We start from the raw sequence: 15,897 nt of genomic DNA, 5'->3' as shown, positions 1-15,897 counted from the left end.
GATGTTAGCGTTGGCAAAATGAACAGATATCCATTAAACTATCAAATGAGACTGACCCGCTCGTTTAAACGAAATCCCTTTTGGGACTGGGCAGATCTGAAGCAGTGATTTGGAAGTGAAAGGCTACTTAAGAAATGCTGGAATTGTTTCAAATTCCATACAGGAAGCATCTCACTTGTCTAGAGACAACGTCATGACAAACTGAAAAACAAACAAAATCACTGAAAAAAAAAAAAAAAAAAAGGACATGATAAATTACCTCAAATTCTTCGCTCAAGTTTGCAATTCAAAGGAAGAAAAGCATAACAACTCCCTATAGACCTTCAGGTTACAGTTTCTACTTAAGGAAACGGTCAAGGAAGCATGCAGATTAATGGACATTCCAATACTGTAAATCTAGTCAGGCGTCAGTGAAGCCTCTCTTCTCCCACTCTCAACTCAGTTCGCTTTAAATCAGATAAAACACTTCTTTCATATATTGATTTATTTCCAGTTTCTATAATCAGAACAAAGATTCTGCAAGAGCCTCGTTCAGAGAATACACATCATGTTTAAGACAGAGGAATACAAGCAAGAATCTTCTTTATTTACATGTTACCTCCAAAACAGAGTCCTATGAACCCAGAGTCCAATCCCTATCAAACAGTTAAATCTTACAACCACATAAAACATTTGGGATATGCACAATGTGTGTCTAAAGATTGTGGTAGACCTGTTTGTGAACTATCTCTAGGTAAGACCTCTGGGACAGACGGGGGAAGCTAGAATGCAACTGATGGTAGCTTTGGCTTACTGTCTGGTGTTACCAAACTTGAGAAAAACACTCAATGGCTTCAGCAGTGCCCAGGGGCTCTGGTCAGGCCAGACCAGTCTCAGCTCAAGGCACTCTTAGCAGAGCTTCCAGCAATGAGGTCTCACATGCACCAGTCGGGGCAACAAAAATGAGTGCTAGCATGGGACATTAACACTATGTCCAGGACTTGAGATCTGAAGCAACAATTTAAATGTGGCTCTATTCCATCAATGCAATTTTACATTCATTTCGAAACAAAAAGGTACAGTGTAATGTATTTCAAAGCTGAAAAAGCTGAACAAGTCATTGCTCCCTAATGTTAGAGAACACACTACCAGAAAATTGATTCCTCCAGTCACACTGCCTCCTCTCAGATGAGTGTAGGAGAGCTCTTCTGCTTAGAGAAACCCGCCATCTGCTCCTTCAGTGAGATAGTGAAGGCTACAGGCTACCAAAAGGGCACTCCTACAAGGAGGTATCTTCCTTATACACTATGAGAGAGAAAAGCAGAAGCAACCACTATAGTGATTAAGAAAGATATTGCATACTTTCTTGACAAGTATCCTATCAAAGTAATAAGCCCACCGATACTCTCCCTCATTTGTTTCCGATTTCAGTGCAACATGCAGGCAGTTCACACAGCTGAGTGAATGAACTGAGGCAGAGCTGCTGAAGCTGAGCATGCACGCAGGGAACACTACCCCAAGACAGCAGAACTCTAGGTGCCAGTACAGGAAGAAAGGGGGAATCCCCAACAAGGACACTCTTCCACTGAGTGATCATGTAGGTTCTGCACATTGCACACTCATATGTCATTCTACTCCTCACAAATAAACTGGCATGCAGAAATGATGCTTCATTTCAGTTGGCACAGATAAATTTTTTCTAATCTTACCTTCCCAGGCAAATGTCATGTTTTGGTAACCCCACAAAACTTCCATAACCGTGACTTTTCCATATGTTTGCCAAAACACTACCCATTTTTCAACAGATCTCTATACCGTAGAAAGAAAAAGTCTTCTTGTTTTCTCTGAGGTTCAAAACCAGAAGCAACTATCACTTTGCATAGACTGAGTTTCACTATAAAATTTACCATTCAATGGCTTTTAGATGCCTCTGTACTTCTTTCAATGGCTTATATTTGGCTACAGCATTCCTTCCAAAAAGCTGCTGTCTGCAAATTGAAGCCTGAAGATACACAGAAGCTACTTCTTCCCACAGTACTTTGCTCTAATGGTTTATCTGTCCTCACTGTTTAAAAGCTCACACCCTATTTCTAACTTCATTTGGCTTTAGCTTCAAGTCCATTTTTATGCTCATCTACTCAAGACAAGAGATGCTTTATTACCTAGCATTGCCATTTCCATACAGGACTTTATCACACAGGCAAGACACTTCCTATCCTCTTCTGATAAAACTGAACAGACTGAGCTCTTAAGTATTCCAAATTATAAAAACTGTCAGTCCAAAATGGCACTGTAATACTGCTACAGGAAATGCAATGCATTTTGGAATTAAAAATAAAGGAAGATTATTCTTACTTTCTAGGATCTTTTGCATTGAAAAGCAGTGATGAGAACTTTAGAGTCAGTCAACTGCCTGAATATAACTTGTTTGGATATGCGAGTATATGAAGCCTGAATAGCAACAGGAAAGCAAGTGTCCCTGCTTCTGTAAAGAATGCAGGTGTAGGCACTAGAACTGAATGCAGATGGATGTGGAATACTGGGGATTTTCATGCACGAGCGTAATTAAAGGTTAAATGACAAGTTTTACAGTGTGAAGCTTATGAAAAGTGACTTATATGGGTTAGTGGATTACACAAGACTTGTTGACTGGGTATAGGTAGTTACACATGACGAAGAAACGTAATTGTAAAGGAAGAATAGGACTTTTCAACCTTGCTGAAAAAAAACATAGCAAGAAACAGTGTTAGGATGTTGATATTAGGAAAAAACTACTCCAAGAGAAGGTGCAATATCCTTCTAAAGAGGGTAATTAATAAGAAAACTGATGACCAAGAGAGATGACCTAATCCTTAACTTGGTGTTTTTAAAGTCAGATTACATGTCCTTCTAAAAATATAATTAAATCCAGTTGCAGGACAAATACTACAGCCAAAAGGTTCACAAAAGTTTTCTCCAGTTTTGAAGAAAGAATCTGTAAATCTTTTTAGAGAATGTAAAGGGAAAGTATCATTATACAACTACTTTGTCCTTACAGTACCCCCTAGGCATCCAAACCTGGCCACTGTGAGAGACAGACTTCAAAGCTAGACAGACCTCTGGTCTGACCCAGTGCAGCCTTTCTTATGCTGTTCATCCCACTTCTTTCAGAGGTTACAAGGGAAAAGAGGGCAGCTTTGTAAAACCCTGATCATCCTCATAATACTGGCAGCTCTGCTTTAAGACGTTGAATACTCTAGGTCACACATGCAGGGCTCCACAATACTTTTTCTGATTATTGCGTGCAGGTATATATTACTTTGCTTCTTTCTTTGATATAACAGGCTGTGCCAGTCCATTTTCCACTTCTATCAGCTCTATGAGTTTGTACAAGAATTCTCTTCTCCTGGTATGCCAGTTAGCACATCTTTGTCAACTGACTGGAGTCACGCTAACAGCCACGTTTGCAGTTGGGAAGGTATTTTACCCACACTGAAGTAGAGAAGGATGTTGAACATCCCCTCTGTCTCCACAACGTAAGTGTGTATGTCACACATTGATTGAGGGCCAGCCATGCACCAGTCTACAGGAACTGGTGACAGTTCAGTCTCCCTGCACTTGCCCATGGCACAGTTTACTTTCTTAAGAATGAGACACATCGGTATAATTAAGACGTTATGTTCTCTATGCTGAGTTCAATCTTCCTACTGGGTAAAAGTTTTATTTGATGGTACAAAAGCAGGATGTCTCAAGCACAAAACACAAACTGGAATAGAACACAGGGGTCAAAGACACAGTAATGCAGTATCACAATGAAAACACAAGTTTGCCCTCCTTCAATAGTCTCCTAACAGATTATTAAAATACATTTTCTGAACAAATGACCGGTAGTGTCCTTCACTTTTGCTTCACTGAAATGTCCTCTGGTTAAAAAACTGTTCCTCAAGACAGCAAAGCAAAGTTCTTACCCACTTTACATAATTCCTCTTTGACATCCAGGCAGAGACTTTCTTTTTTTTCTGGCATCTTCTTTCTTCAGTGTGGAAGAGAGGAAGAGGCACTCAATGACCCTTCTTGTTGCCCTTCCTCCAATCTCCCTTCTCATCCTCTGCCCACTGAGCAAGTCTCTGCAACATCCACAAAGTAACATGAGCTTCTACAGCTCGAAGGACAGCACTACCCTTCTCAATGTCATTATTCACGAATGCTGGCAAGACACACCCCTGCATACCACAATCATGAAGCTAATCTATCATTCAGTAGCACTAGTCACAGCCTCTTAGGAGTTTCTCTCCAGCTACTGTTTTGTTGCCTTCTTCACTCTTTACTGTACCTTACCTTAAAATCATAAAGCCATCAGGCCAGAAACTACCAAATCGGGCATTAAGTCTCACTAGAACTCACTGGAAACACGCAAAGAACAGCTACTAAATGTACTCCTCCCAGCTCCCAATTTGTTTCACTGAACGTCCATCTTCTCCCTGTATATAAATAAAGTCCTGTTTGCAAAAGTACATCATTATAAGGCTGGTCTCTACCATCTAAGAAAAACTGTGGCAATTGCAGGAAGGGGTATGTATCACGTCACCTTTCTAAAAAGGCAGTAAGGTGGATCTGGGGAATGACAGGCTAGTCAGCCCTACCTTGGTCCCTTGTAGTTTTATGAAGCAAGTTCCAGAAGCCATTTCCAGGGACCCAAAGGACAAAAAGGTGACTAGGAACAGGCAGCCAGATTAAATGAGGGAAAAATCATGCCCATGACCTGATTGCCTTCTATGATGAAACGACAGGCTCTGTAGATGTGCAGAGGGCAGTGGATGCTCTTTACATTGACTTCAGCAAGCCTCACAATTCAGTCTCTCATAGCATTCTTATGGCCAAACAGAGGAGCTGTGGACTGGATGTCATCCAGAGTAAGGGAGGTCAGGGAGAAACTGGCTGAACTCTCAGGCTCAAAGAATCGTGATCAACAATTTAAAATCTGTGTGATGGCCAGTGATGAAAAGCATGCCTCAGAAGACAGTATTATGATAGATACTGTTCAGCGATCATTAGTGATCCGGTGGAAAGGGACAGAACATGCTCTCAGCAAGATCACAAATAATGGCATGTTGGGGAGGGGAGCCACTGATACGCTGGAGGGTGGGAGTACCACCTAGAGGGACCTTGACAGACTGAAGGAATGAAAAGATGGAAACCTCATGAAGTTCATTAACAGAATAGAATAGTTCATTTGGAAGGGACCTACAACCGACAATCATCTAGTCCAACTGCCTGACCACAAGTTAAAAGTATATTTTTAAGGGCATTACCCAAATGCCTCAAACACTGACAGGCATGGGGCATTGACCACCTCTTGACCATCCTCTCTATATAGAAGTGTTTCCTAACATCAGGTCTGAACCTCCCCTGGGGTTCAGCTTTGAACCATTCCCATGCATCCTACCACAGGATACCAGGGAAATAAGAGCAGCACCTCCTTTTATACCTCCCCTCCTCAGGAAGCTGTAGACAGCAATGAGGTCACCCTTCAGCCTCCTTTTCTTCAAACTAGACAAAACCAGAGTCCTCAGCCACTCCTCACAGGACATGCCTTCCAGCCCTTCCACCAGCTTTGTGTGCTCCTCTGGATGCACTCAAGTACCTTAACATCCTTTTTAACTTGTGGGGCCCAGAACTGCACACAATACTCAAGGTGAGGCCGCACCAACACTAAACACAGCAGGATAATCAGCTCTCTGGACTGGCTGGTTATACTGTGTTTGATGCAGTTTGTCCTCTTGGCTGCCAGGGCATGCTGCTGACTTTTGTTGAGCCCCCTGTCAATCAGCAACCCCAGATCCCTTTCTGCAGGGCTGCTCTCCATCTACTCCTCTCTCAATTTATACTTGTGTCCAGCATTACTCTGTCCCTGGTGCAGAAACCAGCATTTGTTCTTGTTAAATTTCATATCACTGATGATTGCCCAATGCTCCAATCTATCCGGATCCCTCTGCAAGGCCTCTTGTCTCTCAAGAAGGTCAACAGCACCTCCCAGTTTAGTACCATCACCAAACTTACTAATGCTGCATTCAACTCCTGCATCCAGATCACTGATAAAAATACTGAACAGAACTGTCCCTAGAATTGAACCCTGAGGAAGACTGCTGGTGAGTGATTGTCAGCCAGATGCAGCCACATTCACCACAGCCCTTTGAGCTCTGCTGTTCAACCAGTTCTTCATCCAGCGCACCGTGTATCTGCTCATCTCACTGTTGGACAACTTGTTCAGAAGGACACCGTGAGGGACAGTATCAAAAGCCTTACTAAAATCCCAAAAAACTACATCCACCACCTTCCCTTCATCCCCTAGGTGGGTGATCTTACCATAGGAGGATATCAAATTAGTTAAACAGGATTTTCCCTTTGTGAACCCATGTTGACTGTGCCTGATGATTGCATTGTCCTTTAAATGCCTTCCAACAGCAGCCAGTATGATCTTCTCCACAATTTTTCCAGGTACTGAGGTTAGACCAACAGGTCTGTAGTTTCTTAGGTCTTCGCCCAGACCCTTCTTGTCAACTGCAGTAACGCTGGCTAGCTTCCAGTCAGCAGGGATCTCCTCAGACTCCCAAGACCTGTGGCAGATGACGGAGAGGGGTCCTGCTCTAACATCCACTAGCTCCTTCGGGACTCTGTGATGAATCCCATCTGGCTCATGGACTTACGAACATTCAACCGATACACCTGTGCCCTTACAATTTCAGTGCCCACAAATGGAAAGTCATTGTTCCTGCAGTCATGGTCCTCCAGCTCAGAGGACCGGGCAGCCCAAGGTCTATCTTATTACAGACTGAGGCAAAAAAGCATTGAATGCCTCCACTTCTTCATCCCAATTTGTCAGGTGATTATCTTCAACAAGTATTGGCCCGATGTTTTCCTTCAAGCTCCTCTTGCTATTAATGTACTTCAAAAAGTCTTTCTTCTTTTCTGACACAACACTGGCCAGTTTCAACACTAATTAGGCTTTGGCCTTTCATGTTTTCTCCCTGCACATGCAAACCACAGCTCTGTAACCCTCCTGTGAAGCCTAACCTTGCTTCCAGAGATCATACAGATTATTCTTCCTCCTGAGTTCCAAGAGCAGTTCCTTGTTCAGCCAAACTGGTCTTCTGCATCTCTTGCTAGACTTTCAACACAAAGGGATTGCCTGCTCTTGTGTTTTAAAAGGTGAGTCTTAAAAACACAAAAGCAGATTCCCAGGGGACACTAAGCTGCTCAGTGAGCTAGGTACCAAAGTTAGCTCTCTTGAAATCCAGGGTAGCAACTCTGCTGCCCATTTTTCTCATTACATCAAAAATTTTAAACTCAATCATTTCATGATCACTGTGACCAAGACAGCCACCTACCATCACATCTCCCACAAGTCCTTCTCTATTCACAAATAACAATTCTAGGAGAACATCTTTCCTAGCTGGCTCACTAAGTACTTGTGTCAAGAAATTATCCTTAACATACTTCAGAGATTTCCCAGAATTGCTTGTCACAGCAGTATGGTATTCCCAGTTAAATGTCTGGGAAGTTGAAGTCCCACATAACGACAAGGAGAGAAGACAACTGGAGAGAAGACAAACCTGAAAAAAGACTGGGGAGTCCTGGTGGACAAGAAGTGAAATATGAGTGAGCTGTATAGCTTTGAAGCAATAATCCCTTAGTAGAAGCACAGCTACCAAATCAAGGCACATTATTATTCCTTTCTATTCAAGCAATCCACAGCTGAAGCACTGTGTCCTTCACTCGAGTACTGTGTGAGTACAGTGTTGAGTTCCAAGGAATTTGCCTTAAAGGAAAAGGGACACAACAATGCAACTAGTTCATTCATCCAAGAATGCTGCAAATATTCAAATCTGTATTAAGTTACTGAAGTCTGAAGACAAAGTTTGATAAATATCCTAGAGTGACAAGATATATGATTCATTTAGCTTGTCCGCCACAGAAGAATCAGATTTGGTTGAGAGCCTGACTGGCCTCCAAATGGATTCTAACCTAGAAATAGGAAAAAACAGAGCAGCTGCAAGAACTGGAGTCTCCTGGCACTTCCAGAAAGTTGCTGTGGCAGGAAATATGGCTTACCAAGACAAGGCCTGCCACAGTTACTCTTCAGTACTGCCACAGGTACATTCAACCTCTAAAAGCAAGAAAGACTTACTAGGAGCTTACAACCTAAGTAAGGGCTTAACCAGATGAACAGCGCTACTGACCTCAATAGGAAAAGCTGATAAATTATCTTTCCCTGCCCCCAGATAAAAATCACGTGAAGTCTGGCAACTCCCCCCACCGCCGCAACGAGTGAGATGAAGGCTGTTGATTCCATAACACCTCAAACACCTCTCTTATAAAAGTTTTAAAACTGTACTGACACCACAGAAGAAAACAGAACTACTCTGAACAACACTCAGAATATAGCAAGATATATCAGAATTGGTTTTAAAAAGGGGAACACAAAGGCCAAAATTTAAATTTTTAACTGAATGCTCAGTAATCTGAGTAAGTCTGTTAAACAGACTCAAACCAAGAGAGGTTATGGAAGCTCCCTCATGAGACTAAAATCACTCAATTGCACAAATGCTTTTTTTAGGGAACCACTCCCTGTCACTGACACAGCCTGCAAGTTACGTTATGAGGCTTCCAACCCTAAAATTTATCCGCAGGTTGTCAGGAGAATGTGACCACCTCTCCCCCTCACTGTGTTCATGGGTACTAGTCAAACTACTATTCTCCACGTTCATCTTCTCTTTGTACGTTCTAGATTATGGGCCCTCCAGTGCTGACACTTCTGTGCTACCTCTTATGCACCATTGCTCAAAATAACTACAAAATAAGACAATCGAATGACCACTTATAAAACAGAACACTTCTTTCTCCACGAAACCCTTACAACTTGTCCCATAATCCAAACTGACACCTGTACTCCTTCAGCAAGGTAAAAAGACTTTCCCTGTTCTAATTAGTTATAAAATGTACCACCACCACAAAAAAAAAAAAGTGTTTTGAGAGGGATTTACGTGGACAAACCTGACAGCTTGCTTGGCCTGCAAAATATAAATCCAATTTGGATTTCTCCCCAAGAATAAGTAGGTATTAGGAGATCAGACACAGACAGTATGCCTGTAATATAACTGTATTTATCAATCATGATTGAGTCATTCAATTTTTGTTTTGTGTATATTATGACCATTTAACATTTTAATACAGAGTTAAATATAAATCACTGTTTTATATCCTCACAATCATATCTGCCTCTCAGCTATCTGATTTATAAGGAAGAGTAGAACACTGCAAAACCACTAAAAACATGCAAATTTTGTTACCTATGTAAGGGTGCTAACTGCGCCTCCCCATTCAAAATGAAATTTACAAGTTTAAACAGTCTTGTGTGAAAGCTCCACCCAGTGAGGAAAGCAGAGAGAGTTCTATACATACAAATATATCCTATTATTAAAGGACTTCAGAAGCCATGTGGCCACCTGTTCCTAGACACATGCTGTGCAGGTATATATTGTAAAAACATAGCCCAAAATAAGCTCTACACAGAGTAATTCAAGAAAAGTGGAGTGTGATCAAGAATTCAAGAAAAGAGGGAAGAAATCACTATCCATATATTCTTCACGACAGAAGGTAACAGGGGACCACGTAGAAGTGCTGTGAAGAGAAGAGAATCTCTTTTGTGTATACTGCAAAGTACAATCATCAGTAGGTGGAGACACCCTCAGCAGATACAGCAAACAATATTTTTTGAAGGGAGGGAAAACATGAGACAGAAGTGGTCTGATCAATACCCAGAATGCTCTGAACTCAGATGATATTTTAAATGGCTTTTTTGTTCAATGGCATGTTAACTTCAACAGCAAGCATCCTTTAGAAATGCTAACAGTCATTTTTTAATTTATACACCAAGAAACTGAAGTTTTGTATATCCTCTACCACATCTAGGATATTCAAGGACTAAGGTTCCTTTCCAGGACACCAGCTTGCACATTTATGTCCAAGTAGTTCTCCCAAATACTTACCCACAAGAGATTTAGGAAAGAACATGCATTACACAAGCAAGACTGAAGACAGTCAGAACAAGGGAGAAGTAAAAGGTCTAATGGGTCATGCTGCCGGTGAGCCAATGGCAATTTCTAAATGGACAAGCACTGTATTTGCTTCGCTAGAAGCAACATTATTCCAGTCCACTAGCACATGGCCTGAAAACATTCTGCTAGTACAGAATTCAGGTTCTATGTTTCAACTTGTTTGCATTCCCTCCTCATTCCCCAGCCAAGAAATCCTCCTGGCCTGGAAGAAAGGAGGGGGAGAATTTCGCCTCCCTGAGCGGCCGTGGGACTTTCACCCAAAAAAAGGCCAAATGCACAAACAAGCAACACGTCCAGGGGGTGAATAAAGATCTGAAAACCCAAACAAATCCGTACATGACCCAGCACATATGAGCTGGCATCAGGGAAGGAGATGACTGCATAATAAATACAGCAATAGCAAGAACATTTTTTAAAAGCCACTGCGGTCCCACCGCAGATTACCTTTTTTTAAGCATAGATTCACAAACATGATTTAGGTGCGCAGGACACACAGATCAGTCTGGATGACGGCATGCATCACGCACCAATACTGAAGGTATCAGTACTGCCAAACAATACGTTTGGTGAAGACACACACCGGAGTCAAACACTTCCAAAATCCAGCAAGCTTCTGCAGTTGCAATGCTTCCTTTTAGCTATATCCAGGGTTCTTCTCTGGTGGCATTTTAAAAAAGTTACTGGAGGCAGCTATAGTGGCTTTCTCGGTTGCTGGTGTTCTCCCTGTCCACTCAGAGTTCTGGGATCTCAGGGATGGTGTTGCTGGTAGCTCTGATTCTGTTGCATCCATGTGGACAGATAAAGTTGCTGTAATATAAAATTGCAGGGAAGAGGGAACAGAGGAAGAGAGTAGGAAAGGACAACAAAAAAAAAAAGTTAGAACAAGTGACTTCATGGCAAACGCCTCATGTTTATAATTTCTTATATGAAGGTGTTATTTACTGAGTTCCTACAAGTTCTTCTGCTAAACTCCTTTGAACTTTAGGTTCCTGACAGCTTCTCATATTCAGAATTCCAAGTTCCCAGTCCACTAACTAGTCCCCTTAGTCAAAGTTCCTGTTGAAAATCAAGAGCTTTAGCTGTCCTATACTTAAACTGAATCAATTAATAATCACTGAACCAAAGATCCACAAGTGTCCACAAACACTCAATTAACCCTGTATCTGAGAATTTCAAAGTCTCTGAAGGCTTGGCAAATTTCAGGTTGCAAAGCTCAGTTAAAGGGGAAAACACACCTCTCCTCCTTATCCAGTAAAGGAAGTACCATGAACCTCCATATATATCTAATATGGTAAATCAGCATATTATATGGCTAAGCTAGGTTGGAATCTATTCTCATTTTCTTAATACTACCATTTCTGCACAAAGGGACAGGTTGTAATTAGCAAGAGAGATTTCCAGATCCATAGCTCAAGCCAACAGTCACCCAAACTTCCAGAAGGACTGTCAGAAACCTAGAGATATGAGAGTTCACTCCCATTCTCGGTATCCTGAATCACTCCATCCTCACAAGCAGAGCAGAGCATGATAAAAAAAAGAGTACCTGCCACAGGAGTCTTTGGGACAACCAGAATTTTTCTGAAAAAGTAACTGGTTCAGTATTCTTTTTCATTGTATTCTCACAACAGATAATAGTTGTTTGTGTATTTTTATTACAAGTTGCATCTGCTGCTCTGTAGTGGATGAAAGATAAAGGGGCCACAACAAGCCTCAACTAGAGGCCTGATTGCTTTGAAGTTTAAATAAAAAGCTGGTTCAATGCTTGAGGTTCCACACTCAGTAGATCTGGAACCCCAACAATCCTGCTTCTAAACATCCAAAACAGTGAGTCATTCCCACACAACCACAACAACACAGCTGATAACAGTAAATTGCATATTTTGCCTCTAGCCCATCAACTTCCTCCATATGAAAGTCATATGAAACATGCAAAAAAAATGTAAGTCAAAGTCCTTAAACTAATAATCACCACCAACACTACAGCATGGGCCCCCTCGCTAGTGGCCTCCACACTCAGGCTCTCCATCTTTACTCATGAAAAGAAAAAAAATCAAAGGACTGAAGCAGGCATCTTGCTGCTGGGTACCACCACACCATGACAAAGACTGAATGCCTTAGCAAGAAACAGGAGAGGGAAAATTCACCAAATTGCTACTACTCATCAGACTATTCTCTAACAAGCAGTTTCAGAGGCTGCTAACTGGCACCTTTTAGACATTCTTATTTTTCACAAGCTAAGTGTGAATACATGCCAAGGCAGACAAAAATCTATTTATGCATATTTTTAGCCCAGAGTCACTGTAATACCCAAATAGGATGCCAGCTACCACGTGTACTGCTATATATATAGGGGTCTGGACCACATAAGCATTAAAAACATCAATGTAAAGCTGGACAATTGTTCACCATTTATTTTACAACCATCTATACTTGTGGCTTATCCTGACAAACAGAAGGCAGACATGACATTCTCTGGTTTGAAAGGGAACTGATGAAGACTAACTACCATGAGAATAAAATTTTATATAGTTATTTCTCAGACAAGCTCTACTGTGCCACTGGGGACATAATTCCAAATCTATTGCACTGCAACAGGAAGTATCACAGAATCAAAGAATGGTAGGGGTTGGAAGGGACCTCTGTGGGTCATCTAGTCCAACCCTCCTGCCGAAGCAGGGTCGCCTACAGCAGGCTGCACAGGACCTTGTCCAGGCGGGTCCTGAATATCTCCAGAGAAGGAGACTCCACAACCTCCCTGGGCAGCCTGTTCCAGGGCTCCGTCACCCTCAGAGGGAAGAAATTCTTCCTCATGTTCAGACAGAACTTCCTATGCTTCATTTTGTGCCCGTTGCCCCTTGTCCTGTCGCTGGGCACCACTGAAAAGAGTCTGGTCCCATCCTCTTGACACCCACCCTTCAGATATTTAGAAACATTTATTAGGTCCCCTCGCAGCCTTCTCTTCTTCAGGCTGAACAAGCCCAGCTCCCTCAGCCTCTCCTCGTAGGAAAGATGCTCCAGTCCCCTCACCATCCTTGTAGCCCTCCGCTGGACTCTCTCCAGTAGCTCTTCATCTTTCTTGAACTGGGGAGCCCAGAACTGGACAGAGTACTCCAGATGGGGCCTCACTAGGGCAGTGTAGAGGGGAAGGAGAACCTCCCTCGACCTGCTGGCCACACTCCTTCTAATGCATCCCAGAAAGTGACTAAACACAAGGACACTATCCGTGCCTTTTGAAGCCCCTAAGCCCTAGATCACTGAAAGTTCAAAGGACCTTTATCACTAGAGACCTCCTTCTTCCCTAGGCACTGGCTGTTGGTCACGAAGTTGAATGAACTTCTGGTCTAATCCAGTACAGTCAGTCTTACTTCCTCCAGATTTCCGTATTCTACCACCAAACTACACCAGCCACACTTTTGTTCTTCACTGGTGAAAGCCTCATGCTTTAGCACTCACATGTGATGTGGAAAGCACTTTCATTTTCAGTCTCTCTCAACATTTGCACAAGTTTGCCCAACTTAATTTTGGTAACAGCCACTTCCTGAAGTGCAAATGAATTCTGAATTTTCTACCCACTTTTTGTTGCTCTCAACAGTCAGGCCTTTTTCCAAAGTACTGTTCTTTAACAGACATCTCATTTACAGTATTTAGGCCAGTTAGCCTCAAAGGGCAGGAGTAATACCAGAGGTTTAATGTTGTCACAATACAATAGAGACCTAGGCACTTCTGCTACAATAATGCATGTTTTTAGATGTTCATACAAAGGTCTCTGACAAAAGATGCTTTACCAGAACCCATAATTACTCACATTCATGAAAGTAGGTGAGCAGACACAGAATAAACTTAGTTTGCTTGGCTCCCAAATAAGCATATCTTTAGCTCCCTTCTCTCATTCCTGCAGCTAGAAGGGAGACAGCATCCACATCTCATATGCCTTTTATTAGCATCTTCTGATTTCAGCCAAATTCAACTCAAAACTTTCTGTGGATAGCGGGGGGGTGAGGCGACAGGAGAAGATTTGTAGCTGCATGTTTAAGAAAGAAGCTAAATTCATCACAATGACAGGGCAGAGTGTTGGCAGAGATTTGAGCTATTTATTCTTTTAGGAAAATCCTATAAAGAATGACACGAGGAAGCCTCTATCTGCAGTCTTGTTCATCACACTGGTGAGGAGTCCGATAACAGATGTATGCAGTAGCGTGATTTAGTGCCGGGAGCTGGCCCCTGATGTGTATTAATACAGCGGCAAAGCGGAACAAGCCCTTCTTCATCACTCATCTCTATAAAAGAGGTGGAATCCGAGATGGCCCGATGTTCGGCAGAGCAAGCCCATTTGTTCTGCTGACTGATGGAGCCAGCTGAGGCTGTGTCCTTCACCTCCATGGGGCACTCGGGTTGCAAAAAAGGAGATCACTGAAGCAGGACCTGGTCAACAAGTGAGACGAAAGCACTTCGACTCAGCTAAGGAGTTATCTAAAGGTGAAGAAATCCAACATTCTGGGTGCCTGCAGTGACAGGCATGGGCCCACGTTCTGATTCACCTGTATTTGATCTTTTGCAGAAGTAAAACATCACAAATGTAAAAAGCCTCTGTACTGAGAAACTGAGGCTGCCATGATTCCGCAGGTACAGGGGAACCCCAGTATAAGACATTTATGTAGGGGCAAGTAGATGCATGGCAAGGGAGAAAAATCTGCATCTATCACCCCAATGTCTACAAGCGTAACAGTCTTCAGTTAATTTGACATTATTGCAGAGTAACCCTGCGTATTTTTTTAGGCATTACTAATTCCACAGTCAGATCACCTTTGACAGAAATAATACCAGATTTCAGAAGTCTCCCAGTTACGTGCTGAGGTTGTGCTGCAGCTGTAATTGGGAGACTGCTGTAGAAAGTCAGCTAGGACACAGCTTCAGTTACCTGATCATAAAAGTTTCTTTCCACAAGTCAGTATTGTAGCAAACCCTGCCCGTAGCTGTTAACATTGCTGGGGATATTTCTAAACAGGGTCTAAGGAAGAGATCTTTACCATTTCTGACTATTAAAGACCTTGCAGCACTTTTGATAATCAGCACAAGCATCCTGCCTGGATTCCAGTAACTACAGTCTCCTTCCTTATTTTGTAATACATACTCTAATTTCCAATCCCTCATATCTTGAAAAAAAAAAAAAAAAAGAAAAACCCACAAAAAAAAACAAACCAACAAACTCCCAAACACCCAAGCAACCTTTCAAGCCTCTGTGCTATTTTCCAAAAGCAGATCCAACTCTTCAAAAAGTGTTCACTATACAATTTGCCTAGTCAGGCAAGTACAATTTACACAATATTTTGAAACTTGTAGGCATAGAAACAGAAGCTCTCACATTTGAAAGGGACCAGCAATGCAGCACAGCATACACTCTGAGCAATAAATAAATGGACAGGTAACAGGGGACACTGAGACACTAGCATTCATACCAAGAAAGCCTGGTATCTAGAAGTAAAATTCTGTGGCTATGGATATATGATTTTACTAACCTTTTCACTGCAGAAGTTCAAATACCCTAGCATGAAATACTCAAAAGCCAGGAAAGAACATCCTAAATAAACAGTGAATAGCAGATGACACTTTTGCTGAGCAACAGATTATTAATGTTCTTTTTTAATATAGAACCTTTCACATAGTCTGTAATCCAGATCCATGGCCTAGAGACCTAGGCCAATTTTCTTCCCTACTCCATTATTCTAATGTCAACCCACCAGCCCAAGGAATAAATTCAAACTTCATTCCTCCTATTCATCATCAGTTGTTCCTTTGGCCTCTCCCACTGTTTTCACGTCAC

At 42.1% G+C, this 15,897-nt stretch overlaps 1 protein-coding gene across 6 annotated transcripts in view; it reads right to left on the bottom strand.

Annotated features, from left to right (window-relative positions):
• Positions 1-258: 258 nt before the first annotated feature.
• GPATCH2L (G-patch domain containing 2 like) overlaps positions 259-15,897 on the bottom strand; it is a 42,418-nt gene continuing 26,779 nt past the window's right edge. For all 6 annotated transcript variants that reach the window (XM_075425659.1, XM_075425657.1, XM_075425660.1 and 3 more), the window contains one exon: positions 259-10,883. In XM_075425659.1, coding sequence (XP_075281774.1) covers positions 10,711-10,883 — 173 coding nt within the window. In that variant the 3' untranslated portion in view covers positions 259-10,710. The remainder of the gene's footprint in view (positions 10,884-15,897) is intronic.

Source organism: Opisthocomus hoazin, chromosome 7 (assembly GCF_030867145.1).
Source record: "Opisthocomus hoazin isolate bOpiHoa1 chromosome 7, bOpiHoa1.hap1, whole genome shotgun sequence".
Classification (NCBI taxonomy): domain Eukaryota; kingdom Metazoa; phylum Chordata; class Aves; order Opisthocomiformes; family Opisthocomidae; genus Opisthocomus; species Opisthocomus hoazin.
Note: the sequence above shows the minus strand (reverse complement) of the source record. Positions and strands in the feature narration are given on the sequence as shown.